This window comes from Zootoca vivipara, chromosome 5, assembly GCF_963506605.1.
Source record: "Zootoca vivipara chromosome 5, rZooViv1.1, whole genome shotgun sequence".
NCBI lineage: Eukaryota > Metazoa > Chordata > Lepidosauria > Squamata > Lacertidae > Zootoca > Zootoca vivipara.
Window position 1 is genome coordinate 16541091 of NC_083280.1, and position 21751 is coordinate 16562841.

Here is a 21751-nt window from a genome sequence, read left to right on the forward strand (position 1 = left end):
AAAAAATGGATGTAAACTTGTTTTGCAACGGAGCACAGCATGGCCAGTTTATTATACCCTTTTCTCAGTAGGTGTTGCTGTGGAGGGGTACAAAACTTTTGCTAGCAGGGCACAGTGTTGGTGCCTTTTAGCTGCGAAACCCATTATGAATACATCAGGTGCATTGGTTTGGGCCTGCAAGAACTCATGCTGTTACTACAGGATGGGGCAGTAAGTATATAGCCTTAATCTTTCCCTTGATCCACTTACTTCTCATAGGCATAATGGCTTTGTTGAATACAGTCATACCTCATGTTACGTTTGCTTCATGTTATGTTTTTTTCAGGTTGTGTCCTGCGGCGATCCGGAAGTACCGGAAAGGGTTACTTTCGGGTTTCGCCACTTGCACATGTGCAGTAGCGCTAAATCGTGCTTTGCGCATGTGCACAAGTGCCAGATTGCGCCACGCACCTGCGCAGATACGGCACTTCGGGTTGCGGGCTTTTCACGTTGCAAATGGGCCTCTGGAACGGATCCCGTTTGCAACCAGTGGTACCACTGTATTCCGTAACGATAGAAGCCGATAGAAGCCGTAACGATTCTGGGCTGCATCAATAGGAGTATAGCATCTAGATCTAGGGAAGTAATAGTACCACTATATTCTGCTCTGGTCAGACCTCACCTGGAGTACTGTGTCCAGTTCTGGGCACCACAGTTCAAGAAGGATACTGACAAGCTGGAACGTGTCCAGAAGAGGGCAACCAAGATGGTCAAAGGCCTGGAAACGATGCCTTATGAGGAATGGCTTAGGGTATGTTTAGCCTGGAGAAGAGAAGGTTAAGGGGTGATATGATAGCCATGTTCAAATATATTAAAGGATGCCATATAGAGGAGGGAGAAAGGTTGTTTTCTGCTGCTCCAGAGAAGCGGACACGGAGCAATGGATTCAAGCTTCAAGAATGAAGATTCCACCTAAACATTAGGAAGAACTTCCTGACAGTAAGAGCTGTTCGACAGTGGAATTTGCTACCAAGGAGTGTGGTAGAGTCTCCTTCTTTGGAGGTCTTTAAGCAGAGGCTTGACAGGCATATGTCAAGAATGCTTTGATGGTGTTTCCTGCTTGGCAGGGGGTTGGACTGGATGGCCCTTGTGGTCTCTTCCAACTCTATGATTCTATGATTCTAAGCAAGTTCTGGCAGAGAGGTTTTTGCACACTGCAGCAACCAAACACACCAAGCTGACTCACACCACGAACTCGGCAGGCATCGTGCCTCAGTTGCAAGCAATGTTTACCTCGGAGGATCCAGCTGTTCTCCATTGTTTATGTATGGCAAATGCTTAAATGATTTTTGTTTTTTTGTATAGGAAAGGCCAGAGCTAAACTTGTCTATCAAGAGAATGTATCAACAGAATAAGCATAACAAATTATTGCAGAAGAGAAGTGTTATTGTTACATTCTGTCTACATCAAATGATAAATTCAGACAAAGATCTTCCACGGAAGAGAATGATTTGCACAATCGTCACACTGTTGGATCCACGTGGAACTGGATTATGAAACTGATCTATCTGCTGTGATCACTAAAGAGTTGCTTGCATCCAAGATTCCTTCCCACAACCCATTTCCATTCAGATCCCAGCATACTGTGATTTCAAAGCCAATCCGCCAAGGGACCATCTGCTGCTCTATTGCCATAGAAGTAGATTTGGATAACCTGTGGATGTGGGGATTAGCAAAATGTAGGAGACAACTGTTGCAGCCAACATGTGGTAATAATTTCAAATAGCTGGACCATCATACAATAATTGAATCATCATAACCCTTGCTATTTTTTATTTATGTAAAAAGGGAAGAAATATACTCTACAGCTGTTGTCAAGTGTTTTATGCACACATAAGCAACAGCACATACACATCAAAGTTAACTTGCTCATCATCTTCCCAGCAGCTTCAGCCACTGAACTGCAACCTGCTTATTAAACTTGGGAGGAGCACAAAAATGAAGATTTGGGGTTCCACAGCTGAGCTCTTGGAGGCGAATGCCCCCCAAAATCATGAAAAAATAGGATGTATAAGCATGGTGCTTGCATGCAAACAATCATTCTGCATAAATCACGCTGCACGCACAGATCTGCACCTGCACACAGATCTGGTATGCACACACGGATAAGTTTGGTGAGATTTAGAGAGACACTTTCTCATTAGTACACAAACCTTGCTCACAGCTGGGCCCAATCCAGCCAGGGAGGCACTGGCACGTTCCATCAGTGTGATTGCAGACGGCTCCATTCTTGCAGTCGCACACCTGGTGACAGTCCAGCCCAAAAAAGCCATCTGGACAAGCTGGAGATGGAAAATGATGAGATGGTGATACTCATTTGTGTATACATCTATCTATCTGGCAAGCAATATTCGGCTTCCCTGAAACAGAGCTTTTAGGAAGCAACAGGGGAATGCACACGTTTACGTTTTAGTTAAGAGTTGATCCAAGAGTCTGTCTCTTGCACCGGAGGCAAAGCGGTGCTTGGACTGTAAAACTGGCCTCCCTCCGCATGAAAATGTATAAATAACATAATTGATACTAGCCATAAAATTACGCTGCTGAAAGAATAGCACGGAACGTCTAGTCAGGTACTGATTCAGTCGTGGCCCACCATGCTGAACACAATACACTAGTCAGACATTTATTTAGTGGGTCACAAATGAGATCAGCGCTCCAACCCAATCCACAATGTTTCAAAGGAAGTCCAGGAGATAGTGTGTTGTGACCATGCCAGTGAATTTAAATGAGTGTTCAGGGGCTTCACTTGTTCACTTGCAACCCCACCCCCATGATTAATATGAGAATATTTTTACTCAGCAATTAAGCATGTTAAACTGTAGGGTTTCCAACAGATCGTCCACAAAGAAAACAAGTAACACTCCAGCAGAGGGCCCAACAGTATAGGTACAACATTTCACATGTGGTGGATGCGTGAACACATAAAGCCTTTCTGGAGAGGGTATTTACAGAAATAGGCTATAATACATGTGAAATGTGTTAGTTTGCATTTCTTAGTACAGTGGTACTTCGACTTACGAACGACTCGACAACCGAATTTTTCAATTTACGAATGGGGGTAATGGGCACGCGCTTACAAATGTCTCGACATCCGAAAGAAAACCGCGGCGGTTTTAGATAGGGATTTTTCGACTTACGAATTTTCAGATAGGGTTGCTTCGATTTACGAATTTTTCCGTTTCCAGTGCATTCCTATGGGAAATCGCATTTCCAATGGCGTTTTTCGACTTACGAATTTTTCGACTTAAGAAGGTACCTTCGGAACGGATTAAATTCGTAAGTCGAGGCACCACTGTACAGAAAGTATTGATCTGATGTGTAGAGATCTTTCCTATTCTAATTAATTCAAGAGGGTTTTGGAAGCTTCTGTGTGTGAAAGAAGCAAGCAGAAGGTTTGTGATGTTTGGGTTATACCTTCAGAGAAGCTGAGTACAGCTGGCTTAAACTCTTCTATCAAGGTCATGCTGACCCAGAAGGAGCCTGGGTCTCACTTTCTCTTTCTATTTCTTTTCCTTCTGGTGTGGTGGTCTGTACATAGTATGCCTAGTGTTAAGGTTTAGACTTAATATAAGTTCCCCTTCATGGATCAATGCCTTGTCGTGGCGAAGGGGCTTGAATAACTCGGAGAAGCTATGAGCTATGCCATGCAGGGCCACCCAAGATGGACAGGTCATAGTGGAGAGTTTTGACTAAACGTGATCCACCTGGAGAAGGAACTGGCAAGCCACTCCAGTATCCCTGCCAAGAAAACTCCATGGACAAAGACAACAGGCATATAAAAGTTATGACGCTGGAAGATGAGCCCCTCAGGTCGGAAGGCGTCCAACATGCTACTGAGGAAGAGCGGAGGACAAGTACAAGTAGATTCAGAGCTGATGAAGCGGCTGGGCCAAAGCCGAAAGGATGCTCAGTTGCGGATATGCCTGGAAGCGAAAGGAAAGTCCGATGCTGTAAAGAAAAATATTGCATAGGAACCTGGAATGTAAGAACCATGAGTGGAGGTAAGCTGGATGTGGTCAAAAATGAGATGACAAGAATAAATATCGACATCCTGGGCATCAGTGAACTAAAATGGAAGGGAATGGGCGAATTCAGTTCGGGTGACTATCATATCTACTACTGTGGGCAAGAATCCTGTAGCAGAAATGGAGTGGCCCTCATAGTCAACAAAAGAGTGGCAAAAGCTGTAATGGGATGCAATCTCAAAAATGACAGAATGATCTCGATACGAATCCAAGGCAGACCTTTTAACATCACAGTAATCCAAGTTTATGCACCAACTACCGGTGCTGAAGAAAGTGAAATTGACCAATTCTATGAAGACCTACAACAACTTCTAGAAATGACACCAAAGAAGGATGTTCTTCTCATTACAGGGGATTGGAATGCTAAAGTAGGGAATCAAGAGATAAAAGGAACAACTGGCAAGTTTGGCCTTGGAGTTCAAAATGAAGCAGGGCAAAGGCTAATAGAGTTCTGTCAAGAGAACAAGCTGGTCATCACAAACACTCTCTTCCAACAACACAAGAGACGACTCTACACATGGATATCACCAAATGGGCAGCATCGAAATCAGATTGATTATATTCTCTGCAGCCAAAGATGGAGAAGCTCTATACAGTCAGCAAAAACAAGACCTGGAGCTGACTGTAACTCAGATCATCAGCTTCTTATAGCAAAATTCCAGCTTAAACTGAAGAAAGTAGGAAAAAGCACTGGGCCAGTAAGATACAATCTGAATCAAATCCCTTATGAATACACAGTGGAAGTGAGGAACAGGTTTAAGGATTTAGATTTGGTGGACAGAGTGCCTGAAGAACTATGGATGGAGGCTCGTAACATTATACAGGAGGCAGCAACGAAAACCATCCCAAGGAAAAGGAAATGCAAGAAAGCAAAATGGCTATCCAACGAGGCCTTACAAATAGCGGAGGAGAGGAGGCAAGCAAAATGCAAGGGAGATAGGGAAAGATACAGGAAACTGAATGCAGATTTCCAAAAAACAGCAAGGAGAGACAAGAGGGTCTTCTTAAATGAGCAATGCAAAGAAATAGAGGAAAACAATAGAATGGGGAAAACCAGAGATCTGTTCAAGAAAATTGGAGATATGAAAGGAACATTTCGTACAAAGATTACCATAATCAAGGACAAAAGTGGTAAGGACCTAACAGAAGCAGAAGACATCAAGAAGAGGTGGCAGGAATACACAGAGGAATTATACCAGAAAGATATGGAGGTCTCGTACACCCCAGGTAGTGTGGTTGCTGACCTTGAGCCAGACATCTTGGAGAGTGAAGTCAAATGGGCCTTAGAAAGCACTGCTAATAACAAGGCCAGTGGAAGTGATGATATTCCAGCTGAACTATTTAAAATTTTAAAAGATGATGCTGTTAAGGTGCTACACCCAATATGCCAGCAAGTTTGGAAAACTCAGCAATGGCCAGAGGATTGGAGAAGATCAGTCTACATCCCAATTCCAAAGAAGGGCAGTGCCAAAGAATGCTCCAACTACCGCACAATTGCGCTCATTTCACACGCTAGCAAGGTTATGCTTAAAATTCTACAAGGCAGGCTTAGGCAGTATGTGGACCGAGAACTCCCAGAAGTGCAAGCTGGATTTCGAAAGGGCAGAGGAACCAGAGACCAAATAGCAAACATGCGCTGGATTATGGAGAAAGCTAGAGAGTTCCAGAAAAACGTCTACTTCTGCTTCATTGACTATGCAAAAGCCTTCGACTGTGTCGACCACAGCAAACTATGGCAAGTTCTTAAAGAAATGGGAGTGCCTGATCACCTCATCTGTCTCCTGAGAAATCTCTATGTGGGACAAGAAGCTACAGTTAGAACTGGATATGGAACAACTGATTGGTTCAAAATTGGGAAAGGAGTACGACAAGGTTGTATATTGTCTCCCTGCTTATTTAACTTATATGCAGAATTCATCATGCGAAAGGCTGGACTAGATGAATCCCAAGCCGGAATTAAGATTGCCGGAAGAAATATCAACAACCTCAGATATGCAGATGACACAACCTTGATGGCAGAAAGCGAGGAGGAATTAAAGAACCTTTTAATGAGGGTGAAAGAGGAGAGCGCAAAATATGGTCTGAAGCTCAACATCAAAAAAACCAAGATCATGGCCACTGGTCCCATCACCTCCTGGCAAATAGAAGGGGAAGAAATGGAGGCAGTGAGAGATTTTACTTTCTTGGGCTCCTTGATCATTGCAGATGGTGACAGCAGTCACGAAATTAAAAGACGCCTGCTTCTTGGGAGAAAAGCAATGACAAACCTAGACAGCATCTTAAAAAGCAGAGACATCACCTTGCCGACAAAGGTCCGTATAGTTAAAGCTATGGTTTTCCCAGTAGTGATGTATGGAAGTGAGAGCTGGACCATAAAGAAGGCTGATCGTCGAAGAATTGATGCTTTTGAATTATGGTGCTGGAGGAGACTCTTGAGAGTCCCATGGACTGCTAGAAGATCAAACCTATCCATTCTTAAGGAAATCAGCCCTGAGTGCTCCCTGGAAGGACAGATCGTGAAGCTGAGGCTCCAATACTTTGGCCACCTCATGAGAAGAGAAGAATCCTTGGAAAAGACCCTGATGTTGGGAAAGATGGAGGGCACTAGGAGAAGGGGACGACAGAGGACGAGATGGTTGGACAGTGTTCTCGAAGCTACGAACATGAGTTTGACCAAACTGCGGGAGGCAGTGCAAGACAGGAGTGCCTGGCGTGCTATGGTCCATGGGGTCACGAAGAGTCGGACACGACTAAACGACTAAACAACAACAACAATAAGTTATTGTAGGTTTAAGTTAAGTCTGTTGCAGCTGGATTTCTTATGGACAATGCCAACCCTGAATGTATTGGATTTGTGACCGTTATGGTCATTTGCCTTCAGTAGCAGTAAAGCTCTGCTGGATGAAATATTAATTGCCTCTGGTCTATTTTTTGGGAATCCTGCAACAGTTTAAGTTTTTACTCTGCTCACTATATGCTGGATCAATATTGAGTAGAATTTCCATGACATGTGAAATGTACCCCAGGTTTGGGATTGTTAGCTATTTTTAAAGAAGGGCAATCTGACCTTTGTTATGAAGAACTAATTACTTTTCTTTTGGAAGCAGCACACCTACTAATGGCACAGAATAGAAAAGGACTGGAATTAACTTTCTTGGAGCCTCCTTCCTTGGAGGTTTTTAAGCAGAGGTTGAATGGCCACCTGTCATGTATGCTTTGGGGGTACCTTCTAATTCTACAATTCTGTGATCCTATGATCTCTGTGGACAGATCGTGAAGCTGAGGCTCCAATACTTTGGCCACCTCATGAGAAGAGAAGACTCCCTGGAAAAGACCCTGATGTTGGGAAAGATGGAGGGCACAAGGAGAAGGGGACGACAGAGGACGAGATGGTTGGACAGTGTTCTCGGAAGCTACGAACATGAGTTTGACCAAACTGTGGGAGGCAGTGCAAGACAGGAGTGCCTGGCGTGCTATGGTCCATGGGGTCACAAAGAGTCGGACACGGCTAAACAACTAAACAACAACAACAACATGATCTGTGTATCTCTCATTGGAAACAGAATATATGGTCTATTGCTGTATCAGAAAAAAAATAACCCAAGAGATTACATGCACTGAATAATACAAATGGTGTAGATGATTTTGTTGAAATACGGTATCCTTTTATAAAATCCTTTACTGGTTACCCTCAAGAATGGCAACTACTGAAACCAAAGATTGGGACTTTGGCAGACTTAACTAGATTGATCTGTCCTGGAGTGGGAAGAGTTGAGTTTTTGCTTTTGTATCTGTTTCTCTTTTTCTGTAATTGTTGTATATTGTAAATCAATAAAACTATATTAAATAAATAAATAACAAGGAAAACAAGTAACACTTTAGCATGGTCTGCTCCTGTGTCTTTAACTGCAACTTGATATGCACAAATCAGCAGGTGGTTTCATTGACACATCAAAGCTCCCGTTTATGGCATAGCTACAGCACAGTGGCTGGTTGGAATCATGGCAACCTTAACAGGCTCCCATATAGTAGATCTTCTTACTTGCTCCAAACATTTTAGGGGAGGGGGAGTTAGGCTCTCTTTTTCTATCCACCCCCTGTGTTGTGGGAGGTCACAGTTAAGTACTTGGGAGAAAGGCAGGATATAAATGCATTGAATACAGACACAGAGGGGGGTGGGGGGGTGGGAGAACACAAGGCCTAGGCCAGCTAGAGAGCTGTCCTGTGGCAACAGAGTTTTGACCAAGAGCCTTGGACTAGCATGGGAGCTGTCTCGTAGTATCCAAGTAGCCAGAACTACCAGTATGTATGTAAAGCCAGTTGAGGTGCTTCTCCACTGAGTTGTTGCACCAACACTGAGCAGTTTTATGGTAGAGGTAAACCTGAGAGGTTTAGAGGGTGGCAACACAAGAATAGGTCTTTTCTGCAGTGGCTCCCCGTCTGTGGAATGCTCTCCCCAGGGAGCTTTGCCTGGTGCCTGCATTATACACCTTTAGGCGCCAGGCAAAAACATTCCTCTTTAACCAGGCCTTTGGTTGACTGACAGACACCCTATGCCTTCTTAAAATGTGTTGGGGGTGTTATGGGGTTGTTTTTGTTTTGATTATGTATTTTGTAGTTTAATATTCTGATTTTATCCTGTGAAGTGCCCTGAGACCTGCAGATATAGGGTGGTATAATAATAATAAATAGACCTGGTACTTCTCCCTCTTTCTGTATCTATTCAGGAAGGTCCAGGATCATTATTTGGAGCACACGTAGAGAAGTATTCCAAATGAAGGGGAGATCTCAGGCTGCCAAAGAGGCAGTGTTTCCAGGTCTAAACTTTGGCACAGGAATGTCTCTGTGATGGTGTCTCTGGACCTTAAATTGAGGCTCATACAACAAAAAAATAACATTTAGAATATACTGTACCCCTTTACGTTTGTTTAAAAAGGGACTATCTTCTAAGGTATCTAACCATCATAGATGCAATAGGGCTAATGCTTCTCTAAAACATATGTTTTTTCATTGTCCAATATTGAAATCCTTTTGGCAGAAGGTAACTGAAACCATCAACAGAACTGTATGGAACAGCCTTACATTTGCAGAGCAAAATTTCCCCTTGAATTATGCACATGGAACCTTACAAAATGACAATACGAGTGGACTCTCTGTGCCCTTGCCACAGCAAAAAGACATACTGATGAACTGGAAAAATAAATATGCGACCATGGACGAATTCAATGATATTTGGAATCCATTCTTACAAATACTCTAACAGGTTATAAGATCTGATGAAGTACAATAACAACATTGTAAAATAGAGTTTGGGGTTTCCCTCCTCCCCCTTTATTTTCCCTTCTACACGGGTTGCTTGTCTTTTTCTTTCCCTCTCTCTTATGTACGTCTCACCATGTTTAGTGCGCATATAATTATGTACTTTTTGAACTTTCAATAAATAAATTAATCAGAGAGAGAGAGAGAGAGGAATGTCTCTGTGATTGCTTGAGAACAAGGGAGAGTCTAGAGCAGGGGTGGGGGTCCTGATAGCTGGCATCGGGTCCCTTAGGCATCTTTGGGTGGGATGCCATCTGAAGGCATGGCCTCTAGCTATCCCTCGGGTGCTTCTCCCCTCCTTCAGAGGAGCTTGCACTGAGTTCAGCATCTGAGCATTGACGGTCATTACTTGGGCAATGGTGTATCTTTGAGGGTGAATAAAAGGAGGGAGGAGAGTCCAAAAGTTGTGAGAAAGCATCTCCCCTCCCCCAATGTTTCTTTTTGTGAGCTCCAAGTCCTCGTCTGACACTCTAATCATCACACCACTGTTATGTACTGAGCTGAATCCTATAACAATAGGATCCAGAATGCAGCAGTCTGATTGGTCCGCAGGAGCCACCCAATCCAGCTCCAGTGGAAATGAATCAGCAACCTGATTGGCCTGCTGGAGCAGCCAATTAGGCTGCGGGCAGAAGTCAATCCGCAACATGATTGGCCCACAGGTGCAGCCCTGAAGTAGCCAATCACGCAAGGCCCATTGTGTAAATAATGTCTATAAGCAGACATTTTCGGGGAAAGAGCCATTCTTCTCTTTTTCCTCTATTGCTACTACAAGCTGAATAAAGAGCATGAAATTCACTCTCGACTCCGAGTATATTTCAACCACAATCAGGCTGTGGCACCCTATGACTTCTTCATTTTGTTCCCCCAAAAGAAATATGACTGCTGAAACTGGAGGGTGCCAACTGTTTGATCCCTTCTGTGCCCCCATCTGAAAATCCCAAAGTAGGTAAGCTCATCTTTGCATGTGATATGAAACATATTTATTCCTTATTCCTACCAGCAACTTATTTTTCTCCTCCATCTTTTTTAAACTCTGGCCATAAGAAACAGGCAGGCTAGCTCACTGCTTTTTCGTTTTTTACTTGGTGCAAATTGGCCTCGTTTCCACTAGAGGGCACCACAGGTACACACACAAAAATTGCAATTTGCTCAGATACTAGAACATAGGCATTTGATTTCGCCTTACGTACCGGTACTTGCCTTGCAAAGTAACATAACAAGAACAATAGATTTAGTGTGGGAGTTAGAACTCCCTAAAATGCTTTGCACATACTCTATCCTGCTTCCACATCTATCTGCAAAGAATTCGTGTTTAAATATGCTCTTTGGAGTGTGTTCTCTTGCAAAGCATGCAATTCCATGTGTGTTATATCCTAAAATACACATTTTGACATGATTTTGGTACTTCTTCTTTTTTTAAGCCAGTAATTGCACTGCAACATTGAGAGAAGTGCAAAATCCAACTGATATACAAACGCCTGGTTCTGCGTATTAGTCTGGGGAACTACAGATAGGGTCAATTTGTATCAGAATTTGCAAAGAATTACTTTCCCAAGCATCCCCACCGAGGAACTATTATGCATATTCTGTGGACTCCCACTGAGTTGCAGAACATTCTGCCAGGGGTCCTAAGAGTTCACAGTCTGTTCACATCAGGTGCCAGGTAGGGAAGCTCCAAAGAATTCCATCTCTGCATTTTTTAATTTTTATTTTGCTATGATGCACACCACTCAGATCCCCACTGAGGATCATAACTTTGCTCTCCAGCAGATTTTGCCCTTCTCCAAATGCTGTGGCACCAGTTCTTGGCAGCTTTAATATATTAAAGAGGAAAAAAATATTCAAATATGTACATTGAGGCAATGTTTTTTTAAAAAAAACAACAAAAACTGGATCAATGCAAAAATCAGACGCCGGGTGAGACATGCAAAAAAAGCAACAACAGACCATTAATAGATGTGTCCATTCCCAATGCCATTTGCTAGGCCTCACTATAACCCTGTATGAACTGTGATGCAGGACATAACCCTTCCATGTGGCTTTACAGCAGAGCTGGAAAACCTGAGGGCTCTCCAGCTTTCTATTTCCATGTTGCTTTGACTCTTTTCCACACCGTGCTCCCCAGACACACGATCTCTTCCTGGGCCATCCCTCTCATCAGCACCACTTCCCACCCAGCTGGGGTGTTTTTGCCTGGCTGGAATGTGTCCTTGAATTCTGATTATGAATCCTGGGTAGATGATGGAGAGGGGTCTGCAATTCTGTGTAGAAATTAGCCTTCTGTACTGCTGTTTTGCCCTCTGGCCCTTTTCAGCCCTGGTATATGCCCTTCAGCAGTGAACATAGAACAAAGAATCAGAGTGTTGGAAGGGACCACAGGGGTCATCTAGTCCAACCCCTGCAATACAAGACTCTTTTGCCCAACGTGGGGTTCGAACACATGTCCCTGATATTTAAGAGTCTCGTGCTCCAACGACTGAGCTATCCCAGTTGTCACTGTAGCCCTCGAACTGAAAACAGCCCCCCCACCCTGTTGTGCATTGCAAGGGAAGACAGGTAATTGTGGCAAGCTGTCTTTCAGAGAAGCTTGCCTGCCACCGCCAATCTTCTCATTGACTGCTGCTGAGCTTCTTGGGAATGGGTGTAGAAGCTACTGTTAAAGGATGGTGCAACATAAAAGAGGCTCAAGCTGCAATCCTGTGTACGATGAATTGGGGGTAAAGCCCCTTGAACTCAGCAGGGCTTTCTTACAATAAAATAGATGCATGGGGTTGCTAAATTAGCCTCTGGTAAATTACTGGTAAAGAGGCGAAAAAGGTTCTCTTTTGCTGCTGCTAACTTAGGTTTTACTGCCATGGTAAAAACTGGAGGGAATAAGCTCCCTCCATGGAGGAGCTCTGCACACAATCCTGGGATGTGATCCTGACCTCTTAACCACCATTAAGAGAATGGGCCTGTTTTATTCTTACCAAGTACATCACTGAGCTGGTAAATTATGCTAGACTGTTAAGCTAATCAATAACATCTTTACAACAGACTGAAAATCTGCAGAAAACGTTGCTGTTGAGAAACGCATTGATATTTAAAGAAGGAAGGAAGGAAGGAAGGAAGGAAGGAAGGAAGGAAGGAAGGAAGGAAGGAAGGAAGGAAGGAAGGAGACAGGGGAGGACAGAGAAGGGAGCGAGAAATACCTTTCTCACAAAAGGTTCCCATCCAGCCAGCTGCACAAGTACAGGCTCCGCTCATGTGGTCACAGATCGCTCTATTTTTGCATTGGCAGCTATGTTTACAGCTTAGGCCAAAGGTTCCCTTGGGGCATCCTGTGTACAGAGAACAAGAGACAAGCATTCGGGCAAAAATCAGGCACAGATCTGTGATCAATCCTGACTTTTCTTTGATCAGTTTAAACTGCTGCCTGTGCATGGAGGAGGGGGGAAATAATAATTTGCTTTTACAGAAATTGATTTTCAAATAAGAATGGAGAATAACTATGCACCTTTGTGGCTACTGCAATTCAGAGAAAGCCCAGGCAAAATACCGTATTGGCCTGAATACTGTATAAGCCGCACTTTCCCCCCAAATTCCGACCATGAAAAGTTAAAGTGCGGCTTATATTCTCAACCTTACAAAAATTGGCTTTTACGATATCACTGCTGAAACAGACATATGGTAAAAGGGAACAAAAAAAAAGTTTGATTGCTGATTTGCGAGCTTGAGTGCCTGCGGAATTGTAGCAACTGAATAGCGGTTTGCAATTTTAGTGATTGTACGGTGACTTTTGCGGGCTTGCAAGATCAAAAGCTTAAATTGGCTCGGAGTTACAATTCTACCAACCGCAGCCTGTAACCCAATTTTAAGGAAGTGGCTTATATTCGGGTATTGTCTCCCCCCTCCTCTTGAATTTTAAAGGTGTGGCTTATTTGTGGGTGCGGCTTGTATTCGGGCCAATACGGTAGAAGATGCACAATTGGGTAGGTATCTCTGCCTCCTGAGAGGCTTCCCTAAGAAAGGCAGAAAGGTTTTCCCATTCCTAAATGTAGGGATAGAGATTTGTTTATTACTTTACATATCACATCATGCCAGTGTGGCATCTTAACCATTTACAAGTATAAAATCAACTATAAAATATTCACGCATAATTGCAAAACACTAAAACAGTTGAAAAAGGAGATTCCAAGTAGAAGGGAACAGTTGTCTGAACAGGAGTGTCTTCAAGAGACGGTGGAATGCCAATACTGATGGAGCCCCTTGCATTTCAGCATGGAGGGCCTTCTACAACATTGCTGCCCCTGTATTACCAGAAGCCAATAATCATCAGGCTGTGGCAGAACTAACCAGGTTCCAGTTGCTGATCTTAATGCCCATACTAGGCAATAAAGGGGCCAGCCTTCCCTAACCTAGTTCCCTCCAGGTGTTTTGGACTACAACTTCCACCATCGCTGACCATTAGCCATGTGGGCTGGGGCTGATGGGAGATGGAGTCCAACAACCTTTGAGTAGTATCCAGATAGGGAAGGGTAATGAGGGCTATGCCAAGTTCCTATCCTGAAATACAGCCTAGAAATAAAAAGAACAGAAATGGATAAATGCAGGCATTAACTGCCCAAGAGTACACTGGGGAACCGAGAATGCCAAAAATAAAGCATTTTGATCATCCAGACATGAAGTCTAATGGTCAGGCTAGCTATCCCTTCCAAACAACTATGAAAACAAACTCCTCCTTGGAGCACACATTTTAAGCAAATGCTTATACAGAGGTTGAAATCTGAGTCCTCCCAAGTGGACTTCTCCACATCCTAAAAAAATAAATAAATACTAGCTGGACCCTTTCCTATAAGCACACAAAGGGGAAAACACTCCTTGATTCTGAGAATTCTCCTCTTCAGTATGCTTAACATCTTACTCTGCTCACAACGCTTCCCAGTGTATCCTGCTTCGCAGAAGCAAACGCCAGTAACAGGGTTGCAGCTCCCATCACTGTTTCTGCAGTCACAGGAGTTTCCACAGAGCTGTCCCCAGGAGCCAGAACCGCAAGCTGAAAATTAATACAGAATGTTATATGACTGTCTGCAACAACAGCAACGGCTTCCTGGGTTTGGGAGTCTATCAAGCAGGGATTGGGAACCTTTCCCTCTGAAGCATTACCTTGTCAGGGGCTATATGGCCAGGACTGGTGAAGCCAGTGCCCAAAGTGGGTGGCCCTTCCTTCCTTCCTTCCTTCCTTCCTTCCTTCCTTCCTTCCTTCCTTCCTTCCTTCCCTCCCTCCCTCCCTCCCTTCTTTCCTTCCGTCCACCTCCTTTTGTTCTCTCACTTTCTGCTACCCCATTTATCTTTCTGCCATCTTTCTCTCCCCCTCTCTCTGCCATCCCCCACCCTCTCGACCACCCTGCTCCTTCCACCCCAAAAACACAGTAGGCTGCTGTAGAAGGGACATATCACTCCTGCCAGATGTCTGATCCCTCTCAAGGGGCTTTTACAATCACAGCCAGGGAAACATGAAAGGAGGTGGACGATTGGCCCTCAAGCTGCAGGTTGCTGTGAAGTTAAGACCCATGTCAGAAACACCAAGGCGGAAGGCAGCTGTAGCCGGGTTCTTAGGTATCCGAAGTTGCTGAGGGTGCAAGGCCTCACTAAGGAAGGAGCAAGCCCCAAAGAACACAGCAGAAGGGACACCTGAGTGAACATGCACAAGTCTGCACTGGCTGCGTTGCCAGCATTTTTTGTTATAAGCCGCTCAGGTGATTAAAGGAAGAACATCTGTCAAAATTACTGTTGCGGCCCTCTCTGAGAAAGAGGGGAGAAAGGGTCCATTGTATGGGCGTAAGTCAGTAGGCCTTGCAAATATTCAGACTGTGCTTAGTTCCAAATGCACCCACTATTCAAATCTATTCTATTCCCCCCCCCTAATGTAGCTGTGTAGCAACACCAGGGCTTTTTTTCAGCCAGAACTCAGTTCCAGCACCTCTCAGGTGGCACCACTGCCATTCTAAGAGAACGAGGGAGGTGTTTGTGGTGAGTTCCGGCACCTCTTTTTCTAGAAAAATCACTGAGCATCACACACACAACACTGTGACTAAAATAAAAAGGGTGGAGCCTTTAGCTGAGATTCCTGCATTGCAAGGGCCTGGACTAGATGACCCTTGGTGTTCCTTCCAACTCTACAGTTTTATGATTCTACGAGGGTTTTCCTCCATGAACTGGCCTCTAGAAGGATATCTGTGATGGCCACATTTCCTTCTGCCCAACGCAGCTGCCAGTGAAAGGGCTTTTTGCCTTTAGTTGTTCTTTCGCAACTGTTTTCTGTACGCCAAGGTACCATAAGAATGGAAGAATAAGGCAATGGTACATTTACTCCCCAGCAGTCTGTTTCCCACAGCAGCCTTCTCTCATTCTTACTCCCCAGTAACTGATGTTCAATGGCACACTGCCTTTGAACCTAGAACAGGTGTAGAGCCATTACAGCTCAGAGCCCTTGATAGATTTGCTGCTCATAAATTGGTCTAATCCCCTTGTGATGGCTTTTTATGCTTATGACCGATGGGCATTTCAGTGGTGACCCACCATAGCAGGAAAAGTGTGCAGTGGTTGGACTTGGACCAGGAAATGCAGTTCCCATTTGCTGCTGGCGGCCTGGTGGCACTTTTCGTTTGTAGACGGTAGTCTTATAAATGTGTCCTTCAAGTTCAACAGTGACAAATGGGTGCTTGAAAGCATGACGCATATGATCAACAGAGAGCTCGGATTGGCTACGATGCCCTGTTGAGTGAGCACTCGGATTTGCTGCTCCTTAATGTGTGAGAGAGCACTTAGTCATAAAGCTCACTGGTTAAGCAGCCCTGGGCAAGTCACTGTCTCCTGAGCCAGCCCGAATCTCAGGGCTGTTACAATAATGTGATAAATGAATGGGCCATGAAAGGCACCAAAAGATGACATGGAAATAAAGGGGAAGCACAGCATGAGGCAGCAATGTAGGTAAGATGTGACGCCTATAATGTTCCCTCTCCATACATCCTGCTGCCTTTCATTTGCAATCCAGAGAATTTCACTTGGTATTTAAATTCACAAACTCAGGCACCACACCATCTTTCTAATGCAAGAGGACGGGATTTACTCAACTTGTTGTGACAAGCGTCTCCCCCCCCCTGCCCCGCACCCTCACATTGGGAATTAGCTCTAAACTAAGCTGTATTGAAAACGGAGGGGGGGTGGGGACGAAGAACCAGTTGTCAGTCTGAATGCTGTGTCTTGTGCTTGGAGGAACTGGTGAACAGTGATGGAATAAAGTTCTCCGATCAAACCTCTCCGCTTCACCAGCCATCGCCCTCTACATTTTAGACTTACATGATTAAGGATTATAGCCAGCCAGGCTCCATGAACCCATAAATACACAATTACAGAGGCAGGAAGATTAGCAGGGAATATATTAGATATATACATGTAGCAGGGAAGTTTAATTGCCTAAGAAGCTGCCGAGCTGGCTCTTTAGGATTTTGATTACGTCGGAAGCGGCAGGAAGGTGCAGGTGTTGATAATGGAGGCTTTGACTTACGCTGCTTGCAGTCACGGCCGATCCAACCTGGGGGACATGTGCATTCCCCAGTGACAGGGTTACACTGAGCATCAGTATGACAGCTGCATTGCAGCAAGCATTCTTTCCCATGGTAACCAGCGGGGCAAGCTGAAAAGAGATAAGCATGCAACACTTGTCACTTAGATATATCAGCTCAGAGAAAGGCATCTGTTTCACGTGAAAGAGAGCAACTGTGGTCATGATCCACTCATTACAGATCGCTGGGCAGAGGGGTCCTGAAAAGCCATTTAGCTCAGGGAAGAATCACCTGCCTATTGCTGCACATCCTGTTTCTGTGCTGCAGCTTAAGGTACCGTAACAGGCAGCTGCGAGTCAGCATTGGCATTCTAAACTTTGGAGCATTCATTTTAAACTTACCTCTTAAGTGCCTTGTTTTATATTGTAAACTCCCCTGTGATCCTCAGATGAAAGGCAGCATAGAAATTTAATAAATAAAACAAAACAGGGCTGGGCTGGGCTGAACTGAGCTGGCCGTAGATCTGCTGGATCTTGAGCTGGTCTTGCCACAGTAAGGTGATGGCATTGGGCCCAGTCCAGATCCAATGACTGTGTCAGCCCAGCGCGGTTGCAAGGATTGCACCAGAACATCCAGCCCCACACTCCACTGCAAAGCCCTACGAAGTTCCATGCACAGTCTTGGTTTTATTTTATTTTAAAAGCACAGAAGTTTGTGCTCCGTTCCCCTTCCCCCACCAAGCAAAGAGGATCGCAGACTTACAAGCATTGCAGTATTTCCCAGTGTATCCTGATGAGCATTCACACGTCCCAGTTACTGGGTGACACAGCCCTCCATTCTCACAGGGTTCGCAGACAGAGTGGCAGTTCACACCCCAGGTACCCTCAGGGCAATCTAAAAAGGCAAAGTGTAAGGATTTTTTTAAAAAAATTGTGATAGGCCTAGAGTATCTTTGATACAGAGTCTTATGAGTGTTAAGAACAAAATGAATGATGCATGTGTGTGCATAAGAGAAGTCCCCATTTTCCAAGTGATGTGATTTCTGCAGTTCCTTAATTTATTTCTATACCACCATAACATAAAACATCAAGGTGGTGCATGCTGCTTAAACAAACATAGTTTTTTAAAAATGTTTAATTTTTTAAGCAACCAATTAGAAATTCACTTTGCCTGCCTTTTCTATGGAGGTGACCTACTAACCCTGTGTGTGTGTGTGCATGCACACACGCGCGCGCACACACACAAGTCCCACGGAGTCAGATTACTCATTATTCTTATTATATTAATGCAATCAAAGCAAGTAAAAAAAATTTTTTAATAAATAATACAGAGAACAACTAAAAATAGGTTTAAAAAACTATACAAATAAACACCCATGGCAGAGACTTAACATATACATCCAGCTGGAAAAACTTACTGAAACAATAATTCATTTGGAAAGATGGCTGCTGTATCTTAGCAGAGATATTGTTCATATAGAGCATGCAATGTGTATGATTGCAGCCTTAAGTTTCCAAGGGGAACCGCCACCCCACCCCAAAAATCTAAATCCATGTAGATGAATAGAATTTCAAATCTCTTAAAGGGTTAAATTTTGGAAGCTGGACAAACATTCCTCTTAACTCTGAGTGTAGCAGAGCAGTTTTAACCTCTGGACATCTGGTCTTTAGATTACGTGATAGTCTACAATTTCTACAATTCACACTAAACCTTCGAGTTAAACCATGTTAAAAACAAGCAAAGAGACAAAGACTGTGGCTATAGTAACAAGGCCATTGGAGGCATGAGAAAGCATCCACAGTCATAACTGAAACAAGCAAAACACGCAGCTTTCAATGTAAGTGCTATTGACTTATGACACAGATAGATGAACATGTATTACAAGACTGCATATGGGATATAAAAACAAACCTGTGCAAAAACATAATTCCAGCATCTTAAAAACAAGCATAGTTAATGAAGCACAGCTTTTATACTATTTCTGGGGGGGAATATGTCAGGGGATTCTGCTTAAGGGTTCTGGTTTCCATCCAGGGCTGTATCTAGGAACCATGAGTGTCCTGGCCTGCTTCTGCTCTTATTCCAGCCTGCATCTGAATTTCGTCCCATCCCATTCAAGGAACCAGCAGCAGTGACCACTTCTGCTCCTGGGTGGACTCCTGTTGTTTCTGACATCAGTCTCTTTCTCCTCTTGTTTGTGGCCCTGTTTGCAGCTTGGCATCCCTTGATGCAACAACCATGCTGATCCTATGGGGTTTAAGACAAATGCATGGAGGATAAAGCTATAATTGGCCATTACTGGTACTAGCCAGAATAACCATGTACTAGTATTTCAATGTCAGAGGCAATATGCCTCTGAATACCAGTTCCTCGGAACCACAAGGGTTATGGCATATTCATGACCTGCTTGCACGTCCGGTTCTCAGCATCTGGTTGGTCATTTGGTTGCGTGAACAGGGTGCTGGAGCAGGTAGGGCTTTGGCCACAATAAGGGTTCTTCAGTTCTTTTGCTTCCATTCTACAATGATGCTTTTATATCAGCTTGCTTTTGATCCCATGCTTTCCTTTAATCTATTTCTCCCCACTACTTTCCAAATCACTTGCGATGCGGTCTCCGGGAGAGACACACACTACTCAGCTGCACAGTAGCAAACCTGCCAGTCTTCCACGTTGCCACTCAACAGCAGAAGGGCGAATCCAGCAGAAGTAGGAAAGCATTTCTGGCTCACCGCAGAAGTGAGTACAAAGATGACTCACTCATCTAGCAGGGTGTGCGAGATATAAGAGAATGGCCTATCAAAGCACAAAGAATCTTAGACTCCCTGAGGCTACTTTGGTTGCATGGAACTGCAGCGTTGGAAGGGACCGCAAAGGTCATCTAGTCCAAACCCCTGCAATGCAGGAATCTTTTGCCCAATGTGGGGCTCGAACCCGTGACCCTGAGATGAAGCGTCTGTGAGCTTGTCGTTTCCCCACACTTGATTATAAAGAAAAGGCAGAAGCAAAAGTTCCCCACTCAGTTCTCTCTCTCCCTCTTCAAAAAAACATGCCTCCAAGTACATACGGTTTAGGCAATTTTCTCCATAGAAGCCCGCAGGGCAGGGGTGTCTGCATCCCCCAGTTTCATGGTCACACAAGGACGCACCAGGACAGCTGCACCTCTGTTGACAGGAAGCTCCGTAAAAACCAGGTAAGCACTCTGGAAGAAGAAGCATGCAAGACTGAACGGTCCTCACCATCATTTCATGACTGCAACGTTCAGTAACTCCTTGCAAGTGTGGATGGACCGTAAGAAGGACTTTCATTACCTTAACCAAAAAAACCCAAAACATTTCTATGGAAGTGTGGGATGGGTTTTAATGGGTAGGAAAGGATATATTGATTGCAAGTTTAAAAATAATATTTACTTACTTTATAATCACGCATTGGTTCACAGCAAAGACAGCAGTAAAAAACTATGCAGGCAAAATACTTATATTTACATTATAACCAGCTTCACGCATGTGGCTGGAGCTGGAGTAAGCAGCATAGGGATGCCTGACTTCATGGCTGGTGGAAGAGGAGAGAGAGAGAGAGAGAGAGAGAGAGAGAGAGAGAGAGAGAGAGAGAGAGGAAGTACTATATGCTATATGTTCCTTCCTCTCCAGGGGAGGAGGGGAAATGACATCACACAGAGCCCTCTCCAACAATTGTATTTCTATGGTCTGAGTATCTGCCTGTATCAGCAATACAGCTCTGTAGTTAGCTCTGTGCTAACGAGCATGAATATGCATTTTTAGTAAAATAAAAAAATTCCTTCAGTAGCACCTTAAAGACCAACTAAGTTTTTATTTTGGTATGAGCTTTCGTGTGCATGCACACTTCTTCAGGTTTTCTTCACACTTTTTAGGTTTGGCTTCTAACCCCCCACAGGAAGCACCATAAAAACAACTGCTGTCGTTGGATGAGGAACTGCATGTCTTAGGGAGGCATGAGGAATTAGATCTTTGCAGATTCCTGTGTAAAGTGACCTGATGTGTACCTCCTGGATGAATGTGTGGATCAGAACTTAATTATCCACTGGCTCTTGCCAAAATTATGATACCATCCTCAGCTCAGAAGAAATATCACCATCCATTTAAAATGAGTATTTTGAGCAAACATATATTGAGAAACACACGTTTTAAGGAGGAGAATGTTATCAAATATACCATGTTTTCATAGGGTGATATCCCATCTAAGTCATATTCAGAGCAGACCCATTGAAAACAATGGACTTATGTAAGCTCATTGATATTAATGGACCTACCGTACATCTGTGTATGAAAGAGGAAGCTGCCTTCTACTGAATGAGGCCATTGGTTCATCTAGCTCTGTTTGCCAGGGAGTCCCTGGGGTTTCAGGCAGGGAACATTCCCAGCCCTACCTTGAGATGCTGGGGTCTAAACCTGTGACATTGTACATAATGGGATTTTTAAAAATAAAAATTTTTAAACCACAGGTTATTGCAGAAAAGGGGTGAGTCAAGCGTGTGTGTGTGTGTGTGTGTGTGTGTGTGTGTGTGTGTGTGTGTGTGAAAGTGACATGGACCAGAAATGGACTATGAAAACGGAGGCTACAGATGTGGTTCTGCTTTATGACCCAACTGCTAGTGCTACACAGCTTTAAAAAGAAAAGTTAAAATTCTGCCATTCAGTGAATGGATTCAGTCCCATCCCCGGTAATTCTCCTGCCCCTGCTAACCAAACTGCTAAACAACAGGATTTTTAGCTTTCCTTCTGTTTTTTTAAGGACTGCTGGTGTGCAACTGGAAAACGAGAGGCATTTCGCCTCATTTAA

General features: G+C 44.0%; 1 protein-coding gene across 1 annotated transcript in view; it reads right to left on the minus strand.

Moving 5' to 3' along the window:
• The window catches only part of LOC118093937 (multiple epidermal growth factor-like domains protein 6), a 198179-nt gene that overhangs the window by 35508 nt on the left and 140920 nt on the right, over positions 1-21751 (minus strand). Inside the window, exons 17-22 of the mRNA XM_060274215.1 lie at positions 19998-20132; positions 17696-17827; positions 16936-17064; positions 14290-14421; positions 12578-12706; positions 2193-2321 (exon numbers count right to left, since the gene is read on the minus strand). Of these exons, the coding sequence (XP_060130198.1) occupies positions 2193-2321; positions 12578-12706; positions 14290-14421; positions 16936-17064; positions 17696-17827; positions 19998-20132 (786 nt within the window). The remainder of the gene's footprint in view (positions 1-2192; positions 2322-12577; positions 12707-14289; positions 14422-16935; positions 17065-17695; positions 17828-19997; positions 20133-21751) is intronic.